Below are 26,717 nucleotides of genomic sequence, written 5' to 3'. Positions count from 1 at the left end.
AGAAGCTGTACAAACTCTTTATGTTCAATACAGCTCTGAAGCAACAGTGGCCAAAGTGAGGAGTTACAGTCCAATCCTACATCTGTCTACTCAGAAATGAGTTCAATGGGGCTTACTCCCAAAAAAGTGTGTATAGGATTACAGCCTTAAATGCAAAAAGTTGCAAGGGCATCTGTATCCTTGTATCACTTACAGCAACATACATTACAAATGTAATTGGTTTTATGCTAGCTTAACTCAGCACTAGAGTTCAGGTAAGATGACAGATCATCTGAGGCCCTTCTTCTTGGTCTACCTCCCTGAGATGCTTGAAGAACCAGCCATTTCGGTGGTGCCCCCCTCCCAAGCTATGGAATGCTCTTGCTAGGAAGGCACACTTGGCACCTTCTCTGTCCATTTTTAGGTGCCAGGAAAAAACCTTCCTTTTCACACAGGCCACTGGTATGCAGTCCCTTTGTTTGGGTTTAAAGTTTTGTATATAGAGACCACTGGATATGATGCAATTAATCACGGACTCTTAAGAGTTGGAAGGGCCTTCAGGGCCACTGAGTCCAACCCCCTGCTCAATGCAGGGATCCAAATTAAAGCATACCTAACAGGTGGCTGACCAGCTGCCTTTTAAATACCACTAACAAATTAAATAAATTATTGAAAATAGAAATGGGCTGCCTTCAAGTCAATTTTGACTTATGGCAACCCTATGAGTAGGGTTTTCATGGTATGCGGTATTCAGAGGTGGTTTACCATTGCCTTCCTCTGAGGCTGAGAGGCAGTGACTGGCCCAAGGTCACCCAGTGAGCTTCATGGGTGTATGGGGATTCAAACTGTGGTCTCCCAGGTCGTAGTCCAGCACTCTAACTACTATGCGACACTGGTTCTCATAAATTATTACAGTATTAAATATTTATTTTTTAAAAGTTACATCTTAATTGAATATCAGTCTTCCAATGAAGTGTAATATGGAGAAAATAGCCAAGATGTACACTTTAAAACAGTGCCTTTTTTCAAAATGCACAAGCTTCTGTCCTTCACTGTGATCTCTTTTAAATTAAGTAGTTTAAGCATCCTCTTCACAGAGACAGAGATGGTCTCTCTCACTTTAATGGCTTGAAATAACGCATAAAGACAAATTCAGGAAGGATAGGTTTATCACAGCGTTGGGAACCTGTGACCTTCCAAATACCGCCTGACAAATTGGCTGTGCTGCCTGGGGCTAAGGAAGTTGGAGTCCGACATCTGGAGGGCTATAGTTTCTCCTATCAGTAAGTATTGCCAGTGTTGAAGAACTTCTACACAGAAGCAGTATGATTGATGCTGGAGGCAGACATGGGATGAGGCTGTGCGCTGCAAGCCCTATGTAAAAGTCTGTCCAAGGCAAATTAGGTCACAGTCCTAGACATACCTACCTGGGAGGCAAAAACAGTAATGATCTTTTAAACGCCTCTTTACCCAAGCTTTCCTTGACTCTTCATTGTATTTGTGATAAGATGCAACTTCATTGTTTTTATCTTTTTAGGAAACTATATAGCTTTTTTATTATTATTAAACCACTTAATTATATTAAGAAGAATGTAAACAAAATGGAACTTACTTCTGCACAGGCATGATACGTCTGCGCTTTTAATTATTGCTTTTGGAAACAAATGAAATTAGATGGATCTCTGGTACAGGCAACGCATTCTTAGGCTTTTAAGTATGAACTTCAGCATTATCTCAAGGTTCTCTCACTCTCGTCAGCAAAATGCAGCATTTTCATAGCGTAGCCTGGGTGCAATTGCACAAATTATGTTTTTAAAATATATTAAATCCAGGCTGCTGTCTGTTTTGTGTATATGGATTGGAACAACATAAGAAGCAGCAAGGGAGTAAGAGGTCAAATTGATACATAACCAGAGGTTCGAAAACAGGGATGGGCAACCTGCAAACTTCCACTGTTGTTGGACTACAATTCCCACCCATTGGCTATGCTGGCTGGGGATGATAGGAGTTGAGAGTCCAATATCAGCTGGAGGACCACAGGTTTCCTACTCCTGGCTTAAAAGGAAGTAACATAACACTCTGAAATAATTTACTGGTACAGGCTAAGGATGGGTGAATCTATCAATTTCAGTGGCTCAGCTTCACATTTTTCCCAACTTAAGTTCACTCCATTTCTACATCAGTTTGCAATTTTTAAAAAAAAACTGCAGAAAAAATGTGAGTTTTTGTAATTTTACAAAATATACAAGATTTTTGTATGTAATCTTAATATACACATTTTTGTGAGCAATTTCCCCTCATAATGCACATTTCCCCTCAGATATTTGTACACATTTTTTGGTTGGAGAATTACATTACAAAATTTGGAGAAGTGTGATTTACTGTGCTTGTGTATTGCAAAATACACAATGTTTACATTAAAATGACTGAATTTCTTTCCCATCCCTAGTACAGGATATCCTTCACTGGATTAATTACTCTTGCTGAACTGACACCAAATGCCAACATCCAGCTCTCTCTTCCATTTCCATGTTCTGACCCCATGAAGGCAGCAAAGGTTCGGAATTAGTGTTAGTTGTCAGTTTTAAAATTGATATGGATAAACAAGTTGTGACTAAAACAAGCCAGGGTACTGTTGGTGATGATGTGGAAACGGGTTTAGCCTGGTTTTTGACTGAATTGTGCTTTCTCTTAAAAACGAGTTCTGCCATTTAGGCATCCATGTAATAGACAGCAGCTCTGCCAGCACACCAGTTGCCCCTTTTTTAGGACAAGTCAGATTTAGCCTTGGTCATTCATGCTTAATCAGATCAGATTTCAGTGTGATCTACAGAGGGGCTGGAAAACTGTAAGCAGCCCAAAATGCAACTACCCGAGTGCTGACTGGGGGGCTTGCAGTTCAGAGCATATAACACTGATTCTAGGCCATCTTCACAACCAAGTTGTTTTGAGACTTAACCTTTAAAGATCTAAACAACCTAAGATGAAGAATATCTTTTGAAAACCACTTTCTGCTATAGAGGCTTGCCAAAGTACTGAGGTTGGCTTTTGAAGCCCTGCTCACTCCTCTCCCCCCCCCCCAACAGAAAGTATGACAAGATAGCAACAGTGTGGTGTGGTGCTGAGACTATGTACCATCCTTCACATGCTGGTTCCTTTGCTGCTCATCTTATGACAGTGAAATAATACCTTTTGTCACCAGCCGTTTTGAGTGTTGTCTCTTAATACCTATGGCAGGCTGCTAATATTTCAATATGACAGGCAACTGATTTTTATATTTGTTTACAGTAAGTGTTTTTGGCTGCCGCATTTGTGTTTAATGTATCTCTAAATACCACTGGTGTTTTCTTTAACAAAAAGGCAGAATTTCCAAAATAAGTATCTTCAGGCACAGTTCCTGTAACACATGAAATTGCCTTATGCCTAGTAAGAGTATCAGAGTAGATAGATCAATGAGTCTTCCAGATCACAGCCCTACTTGAGATCCTATTTAGAGAGATATTAGAGACCAATGCTCAATCCAGTACATCTACTCAGAAGTAAGCCCTACTGGGTTCAATTGGATTTACTCCCAGGTAAGTGTGTATTGTATTGCAGCCCAAACCTTTAGGTTGCAAGGCACATATTCTACTACTGAGTCACGCGCCCCAGTGCACTTATTTCTGCCTTTAGTACACGAATGCACCTCAGCCCAAAATACACTGACCACTGAAGCTGCAACATTAGAAGCATGGAAAAGAGACTAATAATCATCCTCCCACCAAAAGAGAGTAAAGGTTCACTCTCTTCCTTCACTAAATCCTCATTATCATTGAATGACTTACTACATAAGTGCCACATTCTCCAAATACTAGGTTGTTGCCACATCAAGCCTTAGGCTTCTAGAAATGTGAGATAGTAACAGTAGATTTTCAAAGAAAATCCGAGATGAATTAGAGAAGCAATTTGCTTTTATTAAAATAATGACGGTCCTTCATAACTGCTGAAGGTGGCTCTTCCTAGACAATGTTCCAGTTAAGTGGATTTGCTAGAAGTGCTTATACTTGCCTTCTGAGTACTGTGCTGCTGTCAGCATATTTTCAGAAATAATCATTGTCTATTAGAGAGGAAGGAATAGAGGGTGAGGAAACCACTTGGAGTTCAAGTGTAATTTCTGTAAGAAGTTAAAATACGAAATTCAAAGCCAACATTTACTGCTCAAGGGGAAAATAATTTCTATATTTTGTAGCCATGACATGACATAGCTGTGAGTCAAACAGTCCAAAGCGCAAATTTTGCCCTCCAGTATCTCATTACGTGGCGTTAGACAGGCCATTGGAGAGTAATTTTTAAAATATATAATTGTTTTATTGTACACCCCTTTGGATGAGCTTTGCAGAGAAAATGCAGCATAGAAATATATTAAAATAAATTAAAAGCAATGAATATTCATTTCATATCTCTGCCTTCTTCTCCCTCCTCCCCATGTGCAATATGACATAAACTTACTATTCAAGATAGGTGAAGACTTTACATCTATAAAGCACATGGGCACAAGTTGCGGCCCATTTCCCCCAAAATGTTGTACAATTACAATAGAAGAATGATTCTCCTCCTGATCTGTACCTGCTGGTGTGCAGAGATGTCTGCCCTTCCTCACTCTAGCAGAGAGGGCCTTTGAAAGCCAAGATCCTGCTGGCTATCAGCAACATGACCCCTATATATAATATATTTTTCTCTCCCTGATGGGTTGAAGAGTCTGTTTTTCTAGCAAGCAGGGGAGAGAAAGAGAATGCAAGTATGTTTGGGTGCCAGTGCCATGCCCACTTCTCGCTCCTGCAACACCCACTGGCTTGCAGCCCATGAATACCCACGTTTGCATGTGGTCCTTGGGGGCACAAAGGTTGTCCATCCCGACAATAAAGGATTATATAAAGAGAGGACATGATCCTTCTTCACATGCAAAGGAGCCAGTAGGGATTTCCACAGGGGTTGGTAGAAGTCTGTTCTTTCCTCCACCCTCTGGGCAAGTTTTCTGTGTTGTCCGGTGAAAGTTTAACTGGCACATGAGACCTAAATTGACAGCTGTGAGTTGGAGAATAGAAGGTTTATAGATTTCAATTGGTGATGTGCAGGTTTAGAATTTTCAGTTAGGCAGTGTGATTGGCTGGGGCTGGCCTAATGCTGGTCAGCAGAGGGTTAGTTGGTTAGAGAGTTAGAGTTGCTGGTGCTTGGTGTTCGTAGAGTCAGCCAAAAGAAGATGACAGTAGAGGAAGAGGTTTGGGGAAGAAGACGACCTGAGAGGCAGGTGGAGTGGCTTAGTGACTGAAGATTTGCTGGGGATAGCAGAATCACTTGGCTCAGGCTGAAGAGACAAGGGGGCAAGCTGTCTGCAGCACTGAGGGGAGAAGTGAGAAGCAACTTGGAATTATGGTCTCTGGTGACTGGGAAGAGTGCCAGAGAAAAGATTGCCATGGAACTACAGCAAGACAAACAGGTACTTCTTTAGTTCAATAAAGGGTAGGAAAAAGAGGCTTCCAACAGAGTTCTCAGTTATAGTGCTGGTGAGGCTTAACTGAGGTGGAGAGAATAAAAGGGCAATTTGGCTTCCTTAAAGATGTCTTAGCTGAATATAAGCCATTGTTACTGTCACTTTAAATATCAAAAAGTATCCAGATAAGCTTGTGCAGTGTATAATCTTGTAACAAACGTAAATGCCTTTGTTAAATATCTGTTTCTGATTGGCTCTCTACCACACCTGTACCACACAATTACTGAGGTATCGCTATGTTACGGAGAGAAGAAGTGAGACTGAATGGTGACAGCGGCACAGGCTCAGGAAAACGATTACAGTGAGGGTTAGGCTCTGTTTTTATGAAGTACATACCTCCCTGTCCCCATCCCTCCAAAGGGAGCATATCCCTGTTCTGGTCTCCCACTATGCACAGAATATTCTAGCTCCAGAGCACACATTCCCCAGGGGTACGTGCGTGTGATCTGCTGTGAAGGAAAGTTTCCTAACTATTACCACAATGACCCTGGCAAGCAGGTTTTGACCTAGCTTTGCTCTTTATTGATATGATGGGTTATATCAGTTAGAGCTGACCCATTAAAATTAATGCCCCTAAGTTACGTCCATTAATTTGAATGGGTCAGCTCTACTCTGAGTAGGACTAAAATTGGATACAACCCAATGATTCCATAGATATGTTTGCTACCTGATCAATAGCCACAGCCACAGTATTACGAATAGGCAAAATGAAACTAAAATTAACCTTCAGATCCAGTATGCACTATAGCAAGAGTGGGGAACCTGTGACCCTCAAGATGCTGGATTACATCTCCCATCATTCCAGACCATTTGAGGCTGATGTGAGTTAGGTTTCAACATTCAAAACCACCGCTGCACTACATATTATTTCAGTTCAGCAAAGACCCATAGGCCAGCCCATTAATACATAGGACGACTATATGGCACACAAAACTAAATAACAGAAAAGTTTCTGCAAGAGTAGCATGGAAATTGTTGAGCATTTTTGAATTTTTTAATACTCTTTATACAAAGAAGTACCAGGATCTAGTTTATGTAAGCAATGCAGTCCTTCAGCCACCAAGGAGTATTTCAAACTAGTAGCCTCCAGTATCAATGACTATCTTATACCTCTACATTATTTTATCTAGCAAACAAAACATTGGCAACAGGGATCCCACTAGGGGAAAAATATTCTGGAACAGAATTCCCCATACTAGATGCATTGTTTATAACTAGTTATGTGGATTATTACCAACACAGTAAGAATCTCAATACCCCTATCAGTTGCTGTGAAATTGAGTTGTGAAAACATATGTGAAGATGCTGAGCCATGTGCCAGGTAGTTCTAAAATCAACATGTTTGGGGCAAGGATCACTTTCCACTGAAGAAAAACCTATAGCCTAAAAGAAGGAAAGTTACAAATCTTTACAATGATGCTCATGTAAAGAGGTTGCTCTTTGCCACCAGAGAGTCACTGATCAAGGACAGAATTAGCTAGAATTAGCACTAAATCTAAATCCGTAGAAAGTTATTAGTATGCAAAATAAATGTTGCATGCTTTCATTAATCAGCCAATTCATTTTCAAGTGATTTACAAACAACACTGAATGTAAGGTAAAATTACTGACAGCATAGCTGTGACTATAACATGAGAAGATAGAATATGGGCTTAACAGACAGGAAGCAGGTGCATCTCTCTCGATGCATCTCAGATTTTCAGCAAGAGCAAAGTTTCTAGCAGTTGTGTATAAAATGATAGGGATTGGCCTCAAGAATTTTCTCCAGCTGAGCTACTTGCCTTTATAATTCAACTTGTCCATAACGAATCATCTTGTTTGGCTACCTGATGGATGCAACTAGGCTGAAAAAGAGAATTACTTTGCCATTAATATTAGTATTCATGAACACTGCAATTTTTGCAGTGGCCCAATATTAAATCCTTATCATACCAATGAGAAATGCTGTTTTACCAATGATACTCAACTGATGTGAACAATGAGATGTGTTCTCTCAAAGGGCTGAAGCATGTTACAGTCACCATGGGGATACTGCTATGAACAGCCATGTGGTGGCAAGCAAGGTTGCCAGCCTTTAATCTGATCCTCTGTAGCTGTTCTTTTAATAATCGTTTGGTCTGCAGCAACTAGCAAGTGATACTTCGCCTTTGACGCCCTTTATATATTGAGCAAATGATAAATGTTTAGTACCTTCTGTTAGACACAACCCAGATCGGGTTCATTTTCTGACCAATTGGCAACCCAACGGCAACTGAACCCTACCCAAGCCAGCACTTATTGCACAGTGTTTGACCATCCCCTTGAGTCTTCTGATGTCTCCTCTACTAGCCACCACAATTGTGGAGTGGACAATATGATAATCTGCCAAGTTTCGTGGTAAAAGCTGCTTTAGAACATTATGAGTTGGTTGTGGATCACCTATCTGTTCAGTGGGCTCTCCATGCTCCAGCCCTTATTATGTTCAGCATACAATAACAGGTAAAAAACCAACTAACATCACTGTGCCACAGAATGCCACTGACTTTACTGCATGACAGTTGGAATAATTGCAAGACTGCTGCACCATCTGCTCTCTTAGGTTAAAGGTCAGTATCAAATATCAAGAAACTATGCTCATTATGTGTATGTTATGTATTGAAAGTAGCAATTTTTATTAGAGTTAAAATTATTTACAAAAACCAAAAGACATACTTCATGAAACTGGTACAAACTATTATTCCTGCCGTTGGCTTTTGCTCCAAAGATCACAGCTGAGAAATACTGTATAAAATAAAAATAGGATTGGATTCAGAAAAGTACTCTACTGTTCTAGTTTCCAATTGCGCTTATTTACATATATATTTACAGTGGAAAAAAGTTACTTTAAAACTTTAAATTTGAAGGTTGGCCTCAAGTACCCATATAATGCAGAGTTTGATGAGCTTTAAACAAGAAAACACACTGCAGCTTGCAGGGTGGTTTCCTTACCCTCCCCCCTAAAACCAAACAGTCTGCATGTTTCAGTGCTTGCTAATTAAGAAATGCTGAACACAAGACTCTAACCAATTCCCATTCAGGTTATTACCAGTGTAACAGAGAAGTGTGGCTCCTGATTCCTCCCCATCATTGCATCTATTTTTAATTATCCCTTGCCATTGCGCATACACAAAAAAGCCTAACTTAAATCTATATGAAATCCAACTAAAAATGAAAGCCATTGCTCTAAATTGTTAAAACTAAATGCCAAAAATATATCCAGTAAATCCTGCATCTCAGAAATAATTTACAAGTACAGCTTTACTAAGTTGCTCTTCCTCTCATAAGGAAGGTCTTCTGTCCAAGGGCAAATGCAGCCTCAGTATCTTTTCTAAGTTACACTGGTACATTGTAGGGGAGTTGTTTTTCAAGGTGATAAGAAAAAAATTAAAAAGCAGGACCAACACAGGATTTTGCTTCTAATCAGTCACTTCCTTACCAAATTCCCAACAATCTGCATTATCAAAAATAGGAAGACATAGAAGGCAGCCACTGTATGTAAAAAAAATTTACAGCTGGCACTGATACAAAAGCACAAGTTTGTAAGTTTATACATGGAGATAACACAAGATCTAAAAAGCAGGTTAGATTTTCTGTTATTTCTCCCACCCCTCATTATACACAGAACTAATATTTTTATGGCTTCAAGTTTTACAAATTCAATGGAGTAACATGATGCAACTACCTACACAGATAATGTGAAAAGTGTCTGTGATGCAAATGTCTCAAAATGTTTTGTGAATAATTCAAGACCAGCTTAATAAAAAATCATGAGCAATTCTGTCAGTTGGAACAATGAGTGCAAGAAGTCACTAATGTTCAAAACCCCTAAAAAGTTATTTAGCAGGGAGTTTTGTTCCGTTAAAGTCTCAACACAATCCTTTGCTGTGAACTAGAACCCCATATTGAACAAAATCTTCGCTATATTCAGCTATTTAAGGCTTTGTATTGTATGCATTTACCTGCGCAATACTAGAGAAGAAATAGAAAGATAATGTCAACTGGAAATATTAATCCCCATTAGTGTTTTAGTTCCACATTTCTTCCTTCAAACAAAATCAACAGCTTTTTTTTCTTTTTTGCTTATTATGAAGTGTAAACTACCCTTGCATTTACAATTACTGCATTTTTTAAAAAATATAGACAGCCACCAGCTGGGAGGGAATATTTTCTTCTTCCTGCATGCCTCTCTTAGAGCTATGAAGTGTTATGGTCAATCAGTTTACAGTACGTAGGCCACGACAATTTTAAAAACTGAGAAGTAGTTTCCAACAACCCAATTTTCAATCAAAACAGTATAAAAAATAAACTATCCAAGCCTCAACCTCTTTGGATTCCAACACATTTTAAATATAGACAGTAGTTAAAATCACAAAAAAGTATTTAAAAAATTTTCTATTTTTATGATTTTGGAATAATCTCTTTAAAAAGCAAGAGCAAATTAAACTCAAATCAGAGCAATGCTGCTGCCCAGAGTATCTTTATTAGAACATTTTTGATACCTCAGTAGCTAAAGCTGCCTTTGCACCTGGCTGGCATGAAAAACAGTGGCTCAACAGTAAACAGCAGTTGCACTACCAGCAGCAAGTTTTTCCCCTTTAAAGGTTGTCACAAACAAAGCCAGAAAAATAAAGAGGGAGAGTAAACCCTGCCAAATATATTTAAATACTGCACTGCATTATTATAAACATCATGAATTCTTGATTTACTTTCCTCAGATGTTTTCCCCCTCATTTTTGATAGTTGCAGATTGATGTGGTAACTGTTTCTCAGAAAAAGCTGAGTGTACGATTAAGAGACCAGGTAGCCTTAAAAATCCAAACACGAATGAGACTGATGAAATGCTCTTGGTGCTTCCTCAAGGACATCTTTCATGACTTCTTTCTTTGACAAAAGAGTAGAGCTCCAGCATTCGAGTGCCTGTTGCAGGACTTGAGTATCTAGCAATGTTCCAAGTATTCAATCACTCTAGAGATAGATTTCTGGCCTGTTGTTCCAACAGCACACTGAAAGGAGGAAAAATCAGGGCAGAGGTTTATCAAACATTACGATGTATCCCCCCCCCAAAAAAACCCTTAAAGATTATGTGAGTGTAGATCATAGTCAATGGAATTCCCCAAGCAAGCCAAGTTATATCAAGCAGCAGTTACCCATTTGCAAAGCAAAATGATCCATTTACAAAGTGCAGTCTGCATTTCATAATGTCTCAGCCTTATAAAAAGCCATCAGTTAACATCCATTGCCATTTACATAAATTTACAACCATCTTGCAACACTGTGGAGGCTGCAGTTTGTGGGGAGGCGACCTCCGGAGGACAGGATGGAGAGTGGGATATGCCTTTCCCAGCCCTAATGGGTAATCTGGAAGTAGAACTGGAGCACGTTGAAACTCCTGGGTCAAACAGGGACACAGCAAATGCAGCAGGCAGGCCCTGAAGCTGCTTCTTGGATCTCTGCTTTGACTAGCAAAGGTCCAGGGGAAAGCAGGAAAAGCAGTGGAGCCCTGAAAAGGGCTTTTGAAGCAGCTTCAGCAATCAGGGACCTCTGTTTCAGCAGGCATGTGTCCAGAGATAGTGAAGGAAAAACAGAGGAGAGTCAAACTCCTGGGTTCTCACAGGCTAAGTGATTCAGCAGGCGACTTCAGATAGAGTGGTATTCAGCAGAGTGGAAGTGGGTGACCAGGACCCAGAACCAGTGATTCAGCAGGTGATTTCAAACTGGGACTGGGCAACCAGGACCCAGAGCCTAGCACCAGAACAGCTCTAGGAGTCCAGTTTTTATACCATTCTGGACAAAAGCCTCAAAGGAGAATGCAAAACTGATTGGATCAGGAAGGTGTCCTTCCTTAATTCCCATACCTATTATGTGTGGTATGGTCAGGGTAATAATGGGCTTTTCTTTTATGAAGACAGGCAGTGGCATTCACTTTTTAGCTAGTTTGAAAACAATGGGTGTTGACCATTGAACCGCACTGTCACTGAGTTTGTTTTCCATCAAGTCTGAAAAACTGTAGCTAGGGGGAGTTATGTCTTTGCCCAGTCTGGGAACGGACAGCCAAGGCCGTTGCTATGGTAACCATCGCGATAGACTGGGAAAAGTTCTAGCAGCTATCTGTGTTGAGCTGAGTCTTCTGTGTATTGCCTCTGAACTGAGAGGTTGTCTTCTGTGTTTACCTTTGGAGAGAGATGTACCAGAAGGGGGGTGACTGAAGAAACTCTACATGTATTTACTCTTAAGCCTTTGGCCGTAATGTCTTAATAAAGACTCTTAACATGATCTAATGCTCTGAAGAAGTTTCTTGCTCAACTTAACTCCAACGTAATGTATGCTGTTTCACGCAACAACGCACACACGTCAACAATGGGCTCGTCTCTTGAGGGGCAAACTTTTACAATTACTTTGGGATTGCAATTGACTGGATTGCCAACGGGCAAGTCCTGTGCATATGACTGACAACATCCTCTCAGATGAGATTACAAACTTAACCCTTTCAGCTACTTTTTCTATCAGGTCTCAAGCAGCCTTTTGCAAAGTGAGCCAAACTGAAGCCATTTTAAAAATCATGTGGGCCATGTTGGGTAGGAGTCTCTCTCAGGTTTATAGGGTCATAGCCAGCCTGCCAATGGAATTGTTTTATATTTGTTTCTATTTTGTGGTTTTATTATTTATTTATTTTGTTTATTAGATTTATATACCGCCCTTTCTCCCAGTAGGATCCCAAACGACAAACAAAAGCACTAAAAACACTTTAACACATCATAAAAATAGACTTCAATATATATTAAAACAAAACAACTATTAAAAACATATTAAAATAAAAATCTTTAAAAACATTTTTTAAAAGCTCTAAAATATCTATTTTTTAAAAAAAGTTTAAAAACATATTAAAAAGCAATTCTAACACAGACTGGGATAAGGCCTGTATTTTAAAGGCTTGCTGGAAGAGGAAGGTCTTCAGTAGGCACCAAAAAGATGGCACCTATCTAATATTTAAGGGGAGGGAATTCCACAGGGTAGGTGCCACTACACTAAAGGTCCGTTTCCTATGTTGTGCAGAACGGACCTCCTGATAAGATGGTATCTGCAAGAGGCCCTTACCTGCAGAGCACAGTGATCAACTGGATATATAAAGGATAAGATGATCTTTCAGATATCCTGGTCCCAAGCTGCATAGGGCTTTGTACACCAAAGCCAGAAGTTTGAACTTGGCTCAGTAGGTAGGTAGCCAGTGCAATTCTTTCAGCAGTGGGGTGACATATTGGCGATACTCTGCCCCAGTGAGCGGTCTCACTGCTGCATTTTGCATCAGCTGCAGCTTCCGGATCAACCTCAAGGGCAGCCCCACATAGAGCACATTACAGTAATCCAGCCTGGAGGTTACCAGTCCATGGACAACAGTGGTCAGGCTATCCCGGTCCAGAAACGGCTGCAGCTGTCTTACCAGCTGAAGCTGGTATAAGGTACTCCTAGCCACTGAGGTCACCTGAGCCTCTAGCGACAAAGATGGATCCAGGAGCACCCCCAAACTACAGACCTGCTCTTTCAGAGGGAGTACGATGGCATTCAAAGCAGGCAACTGACCAATTATCCAAACTCAGGAACCACCAACCCACAGCATCTCCTTCTTGCTAGGATTCAGACTCAGTTTATTATGCTTTTATACTGATTGTGTATTTTTTTATTTATAAGCTGCCCTGGGTTTGGTTTTTAACAGTGGAAGGGCAGGATATAATTCTTCTTAATAAATAAATAAATAAATAACACTAGGGAGATTTGCTGCAGCTGCCATAGCTGATTTTGTTGGGATTGATCTTTGTTTGGGTGATGGCTGCTTTTGAGACTACAATAGAGGCAAGTCTGGCAGTAGGATTTGTGGAGACAGAGAAGTCTCTTGTCCTGTTCACTGTTAACTCCATGAAGTGGGGAGAAGGGGTTACAGCTCCTTGTCAGGTTGAACACTACCCCAACAGAGATGGAAGTAATGGGGAGCTATCATGCCAGGGCCTCTTCCCCTAAGTGTCCCCTTCCATTACATCAGATAGAATGGAACTGACTGGCAGATCTCTGTTTAGGTTTGTAGTTGATCAAGCAAGGGTTTCTCACTCCCAATTATTTAAAAGGACCAAAAAGACTCCTTAATAAGGCTGCTGGAAAAAAGAAAGCAAGCTTGGGGAGGAGACCAGGAGTGAATTTTTGCAAGAAAAGACTATGAGGTCAGTTCTGGCTGGGACTGCAAACATATCCTTAGAGGTGGCTCTGTGCATATCCATCCCACAAACCACTATTTTGCATCTGGCTAGTAGTTGTCCTCCTGGGATCCTAGTAAAAAAATAAACCATACCCACAAGTCTGCCCACGCTTGCATTGCGTGACAGGTGTACCAGTCATCTCAAGTGTTTTGAAACAAAACACTACTACTTACAGTAAGGTTCATGAAACTGAGAAACTTTTTGAGCATTTCTGTCATGATTGAGAAGTCCCCTTCAGGCAAATATGTCCTCACAGTAGTCACATTGATCTAAGGAAATATATGTTGAATTAGGAATGCTGAATTGCAATAAAAACGACCTCACAAACATGAAGCTAAAGTAGCTCACACATTTATTCATTTCATCTTGTTTGACAAACAACATTCTCCTAGTACCGATATCAAAAACCTATCCGCAACTCCTACAATGTCTTGATACAATAATGCTACCAAATGATCAGTAGCAGCCATTTTAAACTAAAATACAGAACTTTCAAGCCACAAATTTCAGCTTTTCATAGAAGTTGGGAGGAAACCCTGGATCTTAACTGAAAAGCTCCTTCTCTCTCCAGTTGCACACCACCTCATGTATAGAAATAACAATCTGATGGCTGGCAAATACACCACATACAGCAAAATGAAAAGGAGAGAAATCAGCATCAGGTTTGTACAAGGACTAACCCACATGATCAACTGTTTCCATTCTCTGAAAAAAGCCCCTTTAAAATGTGGCAATGCTGCTTTTATCATCTCTGTCTGTAGGTATTTGCAAGCACGTCTTAGGCACTCACCCCAGTTTAGAATTCAATATACCCCTCAGAGAAGGACATTAGTTCAATGGTAGAGCACATTATTTGAATGTAAAATTTCTCCAATTTAATCCCAATAATCTCAAGTAACAAGAGCTGGAAAAGACATTGGAGAGCTGCTGCCAGTCAGAGTTGACAATACTGGGCTAGATGGTCCAACGGTCTGACTCAGCATAAAAACAGTCTGCTTATACATTTAGCCGAGTTCTCAATAGTAAGACTGAATTTCCATTAGACTATACAATGGGAAGCATTAGACTTCTTCATTTTAACTGAAAATGCAATCTAAAACTGGGTTAATAAACTGAATAGTCTTGTCCGTTATGGAAACAGCACTTTGAGACGGCTTTAAGTCTAGGGGGTGAGGAAAACTTACTAGAGATAAGAATGTTTCCTGAAGCCTCTCGCTACACTTAAGTGTATCAACAATTTAACAGTTATAGTTGAAAACTGTAAAATATCAGTTGCTAGGACCCATTTCATGAGTTCAAGAAAGCCTGTTTTACCCAGCTTTACAGACCCATTTGATAATCATGCAGACAAGTTTTCTTACTGGACTCTCCTGGCAGAGGCAGCCCAGAAGCAATGCTGTGTACGAGGCCACAATGCAATCTTCCATGTGCTTCCCAGCATGCTGAAGGGCTATAAAAAAAACCCAATAATATCTGAATTATATATATATCAAATTCAACTACCTTTTAACGCTACTTCTGTAGTTATCCCAGTTGCTGACAAAGTCATCTTCCCCGAATACTTATAAAGCAGCTATTTCTATACAGACACAAAGTAAAATTCTACCAGTGAAAGTCCCCGTTTCTAACCCTGGATGCTATCATTTCATGAAACACAATTACTGCCCAGGGCACTAGCATTACCCCCATCCTCTCCCCGATAAGCACTGTTAAGTTTTAACAGACATATCTAGCTGTTGCATATGCATAGCAGTAAAACAAGTTTGGGACAGGAAAGGATCAAGTGGAAACCATAGAAGAAAGGGAAATAGAAGACTACAGAGAAGATAGAAGACAGGAACATAGCTGAAAAACAATGTTTAAACAAACACTAACACACGATTTGAATCAAGAGAAACGTGACAAAGGTCAAAAGAAATTAAGTAGCAGATGTAAAAAAGTAAAGATTAAGCTCAATTCTATCTAAAATGACAAGATGTCAAGGAGCAGTTTTTTGTATTTCAAAAAGGAAACTGTTCTTATGAAAAGAAACTAAAGCAAGGCTAGTAAAAAGGGAATCAAGCAAGTACTTTGATCCTTCCTTACCAGAAATTAAAGGCAGAAATTAAACTACAACAAGAGCCCAAACTGTTATAAAAAGCTGAGAAAGGATCCTAGAAGTGCAACTCAGACTGCCACTCAGACATTGTTTAATTTGGCACTTTTTTACTTTGCTGTCTTCCCCAGCAAGCCCCACCTACCTTTATTAAGATCAAGTTCTTCTTCATCTTCTTCTTTCTTATCCTTCTCCTCTGCATTCTCTGGTTTTTCTGTAGAAACCCACTGGATCTCTCCACTTGTTTCCTGCCACTCCCCACTCTTGTCATGTTGTGCAGTAGGAGCTTCTTTAATCAGCTCATCAGTTTGGCTCTCTGCCAGCTGGGCTGCTCGTTCACGCTCAAGGAACAACTGGGAGAGAAAATTCCATTGATAAATGAGTCACAAGCCCAAATGCAGTTTTGTTATTGTTTTAATCCACGAGAGAATCTGTTCACAGATCTTCCGTGACATGTCTTGTTCGGCTCTTTGAAAAACTAGAAACAGCTACTGAGGCTGTTGCTATCAATGTGATCAGCTGAGGGACTTTCTGAGTTCATCTGGATGATGCCAGTAGCAAGTGTTCACCTGCACTTGGTCTAAAAATAAAGCACAAGACTTGCATACGCCCTTTGTCTTTATGCTTGTGTGCACGCACTGCCTCTCAGGTTTGCCCATGTCTTGCGCTACTGCCATTTTGTTCAGTTCAGCCATATGGGTTGACAGGGTGCAGTACAAACTATTTGTGCACTTGGTCTGGGGGACTTCCTATACAAGAACACGTATCAACATATCAAAATACAGCAGGTTTTTTTTTTGTTCTGGGGCTGCAGCCAAGCACTTCTTTTAGATATATTCCCAAGTATAAAAGTCCTGTGCTATGTGTGTGTAAGCATCACAATAACAGCTACTCACTCAGCTGTGGGAAGAATCTGCATACTAACTCCAGCTGCTAGGAGTGTACCAGCAACCTGAGTACAACACAAATGTACTAATTACAGTGGATGGGAGTGGGGAGCATTTAACATTTGAGCATTAGAGCTACCAGCACTGCTCGTTTCTTCTTCGATGGGTGGTTTTTAATATAATGCCTTGGTTGTTACCGCACTTCACTTTTTAAAAAATTTGAAGGCGTGATTTACCTGAACTAAAGCCTGAACAGCAGCCATCTGTCCAGATGTGTTTAGGATGTCATCGGTCTCTCCCAAGCAGAAGGAATCAAAGGAACACGATGTTTCCATATTGACAAGACAGTGCCGATTTCGTGCACTGTACTCTACCAAATTGATTAGGAGACCCAAACCCTGCAAAAAAGAAAAATATAGATAGTAGAGTACAAGAACTTGTACTTTCTTGGCTCACAGATGTTATATCCCAGATATCAAGGTGTTCACAAGCATGGCCATTTCTGGCAAATGCACGCAGTTGCAAGCCTCATGGAAACTTGGCTATTGTACATACACCATACCTCACAAAAGATTCTTGCCCAATTATACTACATGACAACATTAACTTACCTTGAAAATGTCTGTCCTAAATAATTGAAACTGGTGTTTCTAATGTAATCAGGGTGGTGGTGGGGGTTTTTTGCAGTGAAAAGATTCACTTCTCCTATACATTTTTCTAATGCAGAAGTAAAGGAAAATTAAGTTCAATCTAGGAGTTACACACAACCTCCTGAGATCTGAAATTCCTACAGATACTTTGCTACAGAATCCACCAAGTTCACCTCAAATTCTAATCGCTGCCAAAGAGCATGGGAATTAGTACACAGGTGCCAGCTGGAAACAGACATTAGTGCAAGAATCAGCTGTAGTGCCTAAACTATGGAATAATTTCCCCACTGAGGTTTGTCAGCAACCCCACCCCCGTTTTGCATGCCAGACTCTTAAGAATATTTTGTTGTGGCAGGCATTTTTTTAGCTGAGCCTATGACAACTGCTGCTTACACAGATTTAATGTTTTATTATGCTGTTTTACTGTTTGGTTTATTGATACTTTGTAAAATATTAATTTGCAATATTTTATTGTAAAGTGCCTTGAGTTTGATTTTATTATAGAATGGCAGTACATAATTGCACCTTGGTACACCAGTGAACTAAGAGCAATGAAACAGGCTGGACGGTGGCTATAGAGCAAGTGGCAAAAGACTTGCCATGAGGCTGACTGGGCATGAATAAAACCATAACCATGCCTACTGTGTGACAGTGAGGGCAGTGAAGAAGGCCCACTTCCCTGCCTCCATCACATACTCAAGTAGCCATCCAGTGGAGCTTTTTCATATAGTCAGGGGTCCGTTGACATCAACTCCAGGAAATGGTGTTTTAGACATTTGGAGGCCCACTATGAATTGTTTGCAAGGCACTTTGAGGGTAAAGTTGCTCGCCTCTGTAGTAATCTTGATGCCCCTTCCACATCTACTGTAGTCCCCAGTGAGGTGTCCAGTGTAACATTTGCTGCAATGTCTTGGAATCAGTTTCAGTTGATGTGGCCTGATGAAGTGGACAAGGTGCTTGGGACAATGCGACTTAGCAATGTGTCCTCTCAATCCTTGCTCTTCTTGGTTTATTGAAGGTTGCCAAAGGGGTATGACCGAGTGGATCCAGGGTATGGTCAATGCGTCTATGTGGGATGGAGTGGTCCCAGCTGCCCTGAAAGAGGCGGTGATCCAACCACTCCTGAAGAAAGCCCACCCTGGACCCATCGGTTTGTGACAACTACTGCCCAGTCATAAATACCCACTTTTTAGGGAAGGTGATTGAGAGGGCTGTGGCTCAGCAATTACAAGTACTCTTGGATGAAACAGATTATCTTGACCCATTCTAATCTGGGTTCAGTCCTGGTTATGGGACTCAATCAACCTTGGTCACCCTGATGGATGACTTTTATTGGGAGAAGGATAATAGGAGTGCGACCCTGTTATTCTTACTTGATCTCTTGGCAGCTTTTGATACCTCTGACCATAGCATTCTTCTGAGCCAACTTGGTGAGATGGGTATTGGAGACATTGTTTTACAGTGGTTCTGATCCTACCTCCAGGGTCATTTTCAGAGAACATTATTGGGTGATTGTGTTTCAGCCCCTTGGCTGTTGTGCTGTGGGGTGCCACAGGGTACCATCTTGCCCTCAATGCTGTTTAACGTCTATATGAAGCCCTTGGGAGTGGCCATTAGAAGATTTGGGGCAAGGTGTCAGCAGTATGCTGATGATACTCAGCTCTATTTCTCTGTAATGTCTGGGCCTCTGCCTGGCCTCGGTGGTGGGCTGGATGAGGGCCAATAAACTGAATGCTAACAAGGTGGAAGTGCCGTGGGTTGATGGTTGTCCAGTTTGGATAATTGGTCAACTGTCTGCTGTGGACAGGGTTGTACACCCTCTGAAAGAGCAGGTTTGTAGTCTGGGGATGTTCCTGGATCCATCTTTGTTGCTAGAGGCCCAGGTGACCTCAGTGGTTAGGAGTGCCTTTTCCCAGCTTGGGCTGGCAAGATAACTGTTTCTGAACCAGGACAGACTGACCACTGTTGCCCATGCATTGGTGAACTCCAGGTTGGATTACTGTAATATGCTCTATGTGGGGCTGCCCTTTAGGTTGATCCGGAAGCTACAGCTGGTACAAAATGCAGTGGTGCGACTGCTCACTGGGACAGGGTATCACCAACATGTTACCCCACTGCTGAAAGAATTGCACTGGCTGTCCATTAGCTACTGGGTCAAGTTCAAAGTTCTGATTTTGGTGTACAAAGCCTTATGCAGCTTGGGAGCAGGATACCCGAAAGATCGTCTTACCCCTTGTATACCCAGTTGATCACTGCACTCTGCAGGTGGGGGCCTCCTGCAGATATCATCTTATCAGGAGGCCCCTTCTGCACAACATAGGAAGCAAACTTTTAGTGTTGTGGCCAGAGCTTGGAAAAGTTTTTTTAAACTACAACTCCCATCAGCCCCAGCCAGCATGGCCACTGGATTGGGCTCATGGGAGTTGTAGTTCAAAAAAAGTAACTTTTCAAGCTCTGGTTGTAGCACCTATGCTTTGGAATTCCCTTCCCTTAAATATTAGACAGGCACCATGTCTATTATCTTTTTGACATACTGAAGACCTTCCTCTTTCAAAAAGCTTTTTAAGTAGAAACCTTATCCCAGTCTGTGCCTGTGTTGGAATTACTTGTTTAGATGTTATTAAAGCTTTTTTTAAATATGTTTTTAAATATGTTTTGTTTTAATATGTTTTAAGTCTTTTGTTTTTAAGATGTTTTAGAGCATTTTCAGTATTTTTGTTTACTGGCCCTGGCTCCTTCTAGGAGGGAGGGGGATAGAAATTAAATAAAGAACTAATAAATATCAACCCCATCCCCCTGTGGCTGTCAGAAGTGATTCTTAAAAACAAACTCATCAGTTACTTCTTTTAGAATGAGAAAAAGATTTATTGTCTTAGGTCTACAACTAAAGATTGAAAACTTTAGTTATGTGGGACTTTATCTGTTATTTCACTTGAATATCTCCTCATAGTAGTTAGGGAGACTTCATTTTCCAGCTGATGCTTATTAACTGCAGGATAGCAATCAAATCAAGCCTATACCTATGCCGTCACCATTGTGTCTGAAATCTTACAAAAACAGTAAGTAATATATTAATCTCATCACTATGATTCCACTTAAGTAAGGGTTGGGAAGCTTGTGGACTTCTAGATGTTGCTGGAATACAACTCTCATCATCCCCAAATATTGGCTATGCAGACTGGGGCTGATGAGAATTGGAATCCAGCTATGTCTGGGAGGGCTACAGGTTTCTCATCCCTGACTTTAGTTCAGAAGTTTGGTTTCCTAAATTCTGAAAGAGTTTCCATCGTTCAGTACAACTGAACTCAATAAAATTAAACAAAAAATACATTTAGGATGACAACTTTCCTACTATATATGGTATATACAGTGATGCATGTTTTCTGTGCAAGTCTTCCGTTTTCTGTTTTATATATAGAACTGTTTTAATTGTTTTTACACTTGTTTTATGATTGTAATTGTTTTGTTTTATAATTGTATATTTTATCAGTGTAACCTGCCCTGGGATCTCATGGTGAAGGGCAGGTAAGAAATCAAACAAGCTAATAGTACTATAAATAATTAGTGAGATTTACAAAATTGACCATAAAACAGCACATCAAATTCAATTAAAAAGATCTAATGCAGTAAAAGCTGTCTAAAATATTAAAGCAAGAGGAAGCAGACAGTAAACTAGCAATTATCTATCAAAAGCCTTGGGAGAATCAAAACCTCATTACCAGGGCCAGAACCTCCCCCTTGTGTGCTCATGCACACACATACTTAAATACACCCGGTCCACCACCTTGCGTATCATGCACAAGCCTGCCATCACCCAAGGTGACAGCAGGGGCGTGCTGATGTCCCCACCACTATCTTGGGTGATGGCAGGCATGCAACGTGAGAGGTGGCACAACCAGGCATATTTATGTGTATGCCAACTGTGCGCACATGCAAGGCTAATGTCGGGTGATGCACTACCATCCAGATGTGGCCAGCAACCCAATGCTGGCAAGGATCGTGAAGTGGGAGCTCCATCCTCCCAGGCCCAGGGGCCCTCAGCCAGTGCTCGACCTGGTCATCTTCTGGCACCAAGTCTGCTCATTACAACCTTTCAATGCCATCCTACTGTATCAGTTAAAGTTACAAATAAAAAAAAGAAAATAAACAAAAGTAGCACAAAAAACATCTTCACCAATTAAAATATTTTGGGAAATAAGATATTTGGCTGATGCCACAGTAAAGGCAACAGCACTAGTGCCAGGTAAGCTCCCTAAGCAGTTTCAAAAACAGAGCATCACAACAAAAAATGCCCACCAAGCAATCCTAGTGAGTATAGTAGTGTCTGCAGTTTCCAGGACTTTTCAAAGGCAGTCCCATACATAACACATTACAGTAGCCCAAATGGGAGACTACCAGAACGTGAAAAACTGTGGAAAGACTATCAAATAAAAGTTTTTTTATATATACCAACTTAAGCTCATTGAGAGTACTCCATACCACGGAGGTGGCTTAACTCTGTGAAGACCATTTAAAAGCATCCCAAGCTGTGAAGTTGGTCCTTTTTAAGGGAAGGAAAACTATCAAAAAGGAGATTAACCACCATCTTCTTGAACACATGAACCACCACCCACAGAACCTCCCTACTGTTAACACAGAGCTTCAGTTTGTTGTTTCCCAACCTCCTTCATTGTCCCAAGGTCCAGGGTGAATGGTCAGGCTCTGCATTGCAAAAAAAAGGTCACTTAGGAGCAATTGTCCCAACTATCCAAATAATCTCCATACTCCAGAGAGACATTAAGATTGTTACGAGTAGAGCCATGCCCAAAGGAAATTCCCCAAAGGCTCTCATTTGTGTTCAGTAATGCACTGGGAACCAATGAAACACTTTCAATACGGGAATAATATGATCAAACAGTCATGCCACCCTGGGCTCCTACTGGGAGGAAAGGTGGGATATAAATCTATTAAATAAATAATAAATAATGTCCCAGTTAACAGCAAGGATGCTATCATATGAACCAAGAGAAGTTTCCAAACAGTTTACAGGTATGCCAAATTAGCAATTTTTTTAAAATATGGCCTTACATTTTTCTAGATATATTTTAAAAAAATCTTACCAGAACCCGAATATCAAATCTCTGCTCTTGAGGTAGAAACTTTGGAACCTGAAGCACACAATTCAGAGCTGTGCTGATAAGACCATCTTGCTCACCTGTTTTAGTGCTACCCCATTCTGCAAACATTAAAGCACACAAAAGTTAATTAGACATTTAAAAACCACAGGGATTCCAAACATCCAATCCACGCCACTTAACGACTGACACTCAAAGGCCATGATTTTATTACAGATTAAGGTTTTGGTCCCATAAACAAATCTTCATCAAGTTTACATCTCTTTGGGACTAAGACTTCAATCCACAATGGAAGACACTGACTCTTACCTTTCAGCAAGAATTTTACATTTGAAAACTGAACCAGAAATCTAATCATCAAAGCCCAATGCAGGCAGAAATTCATGTTTTAACCATCATGACTCTCCGAAGCCATAGCTAAACATAACTGAACTGACTAATCACCATATTTCACCTCAAATATAACTGGCTAGAAGTCAAAAAAATATTTTTTGCAATTTCTTCTCATACTTTAGTAACGTTTGCCAGGTTAATCCCAAAACTCAAGACTGCTTTATGAGACAATCAATTTGTTCTCTGTTATTTTACTTTGGCAGTCCTACACACTCCCTCCCCAATTTTGTAATCTGAGAACTAGTGTTTGCAGTACAAACACTAGTTCTGCTAAAATGACAGTTACATGCAACTTTCAGGTTTGCAGCATTGTTTTTTAGGATCAGTAATGACATCATCATGCCTCTTACTGTACACCTTATTAACCAGCCACCTGGTCTAAGCATCATCCCCTAGATATTGTGGAAAACAATCTGACTGGACAAATGATAACCTGATTTTATGTTTCCGCATGCAAATCCTGCAATAAGGATTAGTAACTTACCATTATCATTTGTTAAATTGAGTAAGACGCCAATAATGGCTCTCATACAGTCTTCCACTGCCTTACCCACATGGTTTGTTACATTCTGATGTGGCAGTGGCTTACTGTCTGCAAGACAGATGGTGTCTTCTGCACGGTTGTATCTCTGGATCAGCTCCTCACAATGCTGCAATGCTCTGAAGGTAAAAGAGGCCAAAAAATACAATGCAATTCATTTCCATATAACCAAGGAACCCAGCTCCAATTCTTAACAGCAAACTTAGTTTTAATCTATTATGCTGGTTTAACGATAATTAGCAACACAATTCCCAACGCTATCTTTGAAAGCATAATCTCATATGCTTTTTATTGGATTAAAAAGCCCAAAGCATACCCTACATAGCTAGTTATCTAGATTCAAAATTCTTTACGTCTTTTGAGCAACCTGCAATGCATTAGCAGCACAAAGCACTTCTGACTCAACCAGACTTGAAGTAAGGCATTAAAAAAGCAGAACCATAACTGGCATATTTGTCTATACCTTTGATGTGTTCTACGTGATTGCTCATAAAACATATATGAATAGGGCTCTGTGCTCTCTACACCAAACTTCTGATTAGAATGACTGTTCGTGAAATATTTGGCAGAGAGATGGACCCATGGAGAATAATCTCTCATAGCCACAATGCTCACTCCAGACCCTGTTGACTTGAGTCTGTTAACAGAATAGCTTCTCCCCTAAACATACAGTCTAGAGCAGCCTTTCCCAACCAGTGTGCCTCCAGATGTTGTTGGACCACAACTCCCATCAGCCTCAGCCAGCTGAGGCTGATGGGAGTTGTGGTCCAACAACATCTGGAGGCACACCGGTTGGGAAAGGCTGGTCTAGAGACTTGCACAGAAAACATGCATCACTGTATATGGCCATATAATTCACCTTAAAACTGATGATGAAAACGAACATACAGTAGGTATACAGAATTTATTACAAATTCCCCTCACTGAAACCTATAACCTACATATGAACTTTACTGAATTTTCAAAGTAGCTGGGGGGATGTCAGTATTTTTACTCCCACTTGAAAGCTCACAACGATTTTTCAGAGCACCTCTTACATCATGCACCTGAACTCCAGCATGAAGTCTGTGATTTCTGTGAGGAGGTTGAAGGAAAAAACTCCCCCAAAACTGATATTCACATATAAGGATAATATGCTTGTCTTCTTTGATTACAAAATGTTATCATGCAAAAAAATTATTACAGAACAGTTACTGTCAGTAGATACAAAACAAAATTAAATTAAGTGGAAGCAAGAAGCTATCTAACCAGCTTTCCCTCTCCTGTGAGAGTACTAAACTGCAACATATACATGCTGAGGAAAGCTACCACAGACAAGTTCACAGTGCTAATATTTGTGACTGCAGACAAGTACTGATAGAACAAGGTGAGCTATGGCCACATTAACACCAGCTATTTATTCCACTGTAAACTTCCATGATTTTCCCCCTAGGAAGTATAGTTTCTGAAGGGTGGTAAGAGTTGTTACGAGACCTCTATTCCCCTCACAGAGCTACAATTCTCAGAATTCTCTAGGAAGAGGGCCTGACTGTTAAATCATTCCAGGAATTGTAGCTCTGTGAGGGGAACAGGCATCTCCTAACAACTCTCAGTACCCTTCACAAACTATACTTCCCAGGATTCTTGGGGAAGCCATGATGGTTTAAAGCGGAATAATACTGGAATTAATGTCTGTGTGAATGTGGTCTAAGTAAACCTTTTTAAAAAGTGGACCATTTAAAAATGCATTCATTTCAACTTACTTAGCTGAAGAAACTATGAGCTGTGAATCCTTATAAGCTATCAGGTAACTTTGATTCTCTGGATTATGAACTGTTACCTACAAAAGAAAATACCATACAACTATCAGAAATTCATCCTTTGGTATGCTGGTTAATCTCCTTTCATTTTTCAAAGAAACTCAACACTTGTAACAGATTTCTCAAGCCTCTAGCAAACTGCCATTAGCATTTCTGCTGTGTGCTAAATAAGTATCATAAAACTTTTTAAATTTCCAGAAAATTTTGTAGATGTGTTCTTCATTCTAGGGGAAAGGAAAAATAGAAAAAGCATGAGGTCCACTCATATGGGCATGCATATTGTACCTGAAGGAAGGCCCTGCAGCCAAAAAGGTTCTGGCATGTTTTGTACAGGCTTCCCATGTGTGTGCCTGCAGCAAGACCATGAAGAATACCAGGAACAATAATAAAGCAGAGCTGGGCCAGAATCATTCAAGCTGCAATCATCATTTTATAATTGTTTTCATCATCAATACTACCACTTATTTATACACTGATTTTTACAGGAATATTCAAGGCAGCTTACAGTAATCAAAGAATAAAACAATAAGGAAATAAGCTAAATAAAATACAGCAAAAGCCTTATATGCAGTTACTTGGGAGTAAGCTGCATTGAGCACAGTGGACCTAAATCCAAGGTGGGCATGGAGTTCCCTAAGCAAGCACACAGACTAGCACACAAACAGGTATAACATCTTACATTCTCAAAGATCCATACTGTGATATGTATAATGTGCCAGTCTACATACACAGGCACAAGTATATACATGCTCCCTGTCAATGTGGTTGCAGGTCTCTATTACTCTTCCCCTCCAAAAGGAAAAAAAAAGTATAGAAAGGGGAAACAAAGAAAGCCTACCCCCACCTTCTCAGCAACATCTTTCACCTCTACATCATTTGGGAAAGCACTGCTAACTAGACATTTGCTGAAGTGGGCTATTTTCTTTTCATTAAACTCAGAACACCCGATTTGAATATGGCCCATTAACCTTAACCCAGGGCTAAACCAAAGGAGGGTAGTAGCTAATTAACATAAACTGTGAAGGAATGGTAAGAAGCTATGTGGATATAACCCAGGTATCTGACTTTTTCCATCCCTGGTTCTGGACCATTAAAAAAATCACTCTTCACAAAGCTTAATACTTACACTTTCTAAAACCCGTAAACATCTTTCTGCTCCCCATAATGAAGCAACCAATTTCTCTTCATTTTCATCACTGCTTAAGTGATCCACACATTCTTTAACTAAGAAACAAAGAGTATATGCGGTTACGAAACTGTTATGAAAAGAATTTTTACTTTCCAAAAATTGTAAGTAGTGATGAAACATGCTAATACTCCAATTATGTTTTATCAATTTACTTTAAGCCAAATTTACTTAGTTAAAGAGGCTATATTAAAAATGCATAAAGGCCATATATGCTATGTTCACACTCAGTGCTAAACCACAGTTTAGCATTATGTGGATGAGCCTGAATGAGTCCAA

The 26,717-nt window shown here is 40.3% G+C and overlaps 1 protein-coding gene across 5 annotated transcripts in view; it reads right to left on the bottom strand.

Moving 5' to 3' along the window:
* Window positions 1-7,270: 7,270 nt before the first annotated feature.
* The window catches only part of WAPL (WAPL cohesin release factor), a 55,138-nt gene continuing 35,691 nt past the window's right edge, over window positions 7,271-26,717 (bottom strand). For 3 of the 5 annotated variants that reach the window (XM_061635038.1, XM_061635039.1, XM_061635040.1), the window contains exons 11-19: window positions 26,379-26,476; window positions 25,196-25,272; window positions 23,397-23,572; window positions 22,505-22,620; window positions 16,992-17,153; window positions 16,014-16,221; window positions 15,135-15,223; window positions 13,947-14,042; window positions 8,137-10,530 (exon numbers count right to left, since the gene is read on the bottom strand). In XM_061635038.1, coding sequence (XP_061491022.1) covers window positions 10,465-10,530; window positions 13,947-14,042; window positions 15,135-15,223; window positions 16,014-16,221; window positions 16,992-17,153; window positions 22,505-22,620; window positions 23,397-23,572; window positions 25,196-25,272; window positions 26,379-26,476 — 1,088 coding nt within the window. In that variant the 3' untranslated portion in view covers window positions 8,137-10,464. Of the gene's footprint in view, window positions 7,354-8,136; window positions 10,531-13,946; window positions 14,043-15,134; window positions 15,224-16,013; window positions 16,222-16,991; window positions 17,154-22,504; window positions 22,621-23,396; window positions 23,573-25,195; window positions 25,273-26,378; window positions 26,477-26,717 lie in introns of those variants that run through there. The other 2 variants (XR_009763898.1, XR_009763897.1) reach the window with 2 other exon arrangements.

This window comes from Rhineura floridana, chromosome 7 (genome assembly GCF_030035675.1).
Source record: "Rhineura floridana isolate rRhiFlo1 chromosome 7, rRhiFlo1.hap2, whole genome shotgun sequence".
NCBI lineage: Eukaryota > Metazoa > Chordata > Lepidosauria > Squamata > Rhineuridae > Rhineura > Rhineura floridana.
Note: the sequence above shows the minus strand (reverse complement) of the source record. Positions and strands in the feature narration are given on the sequence as shown.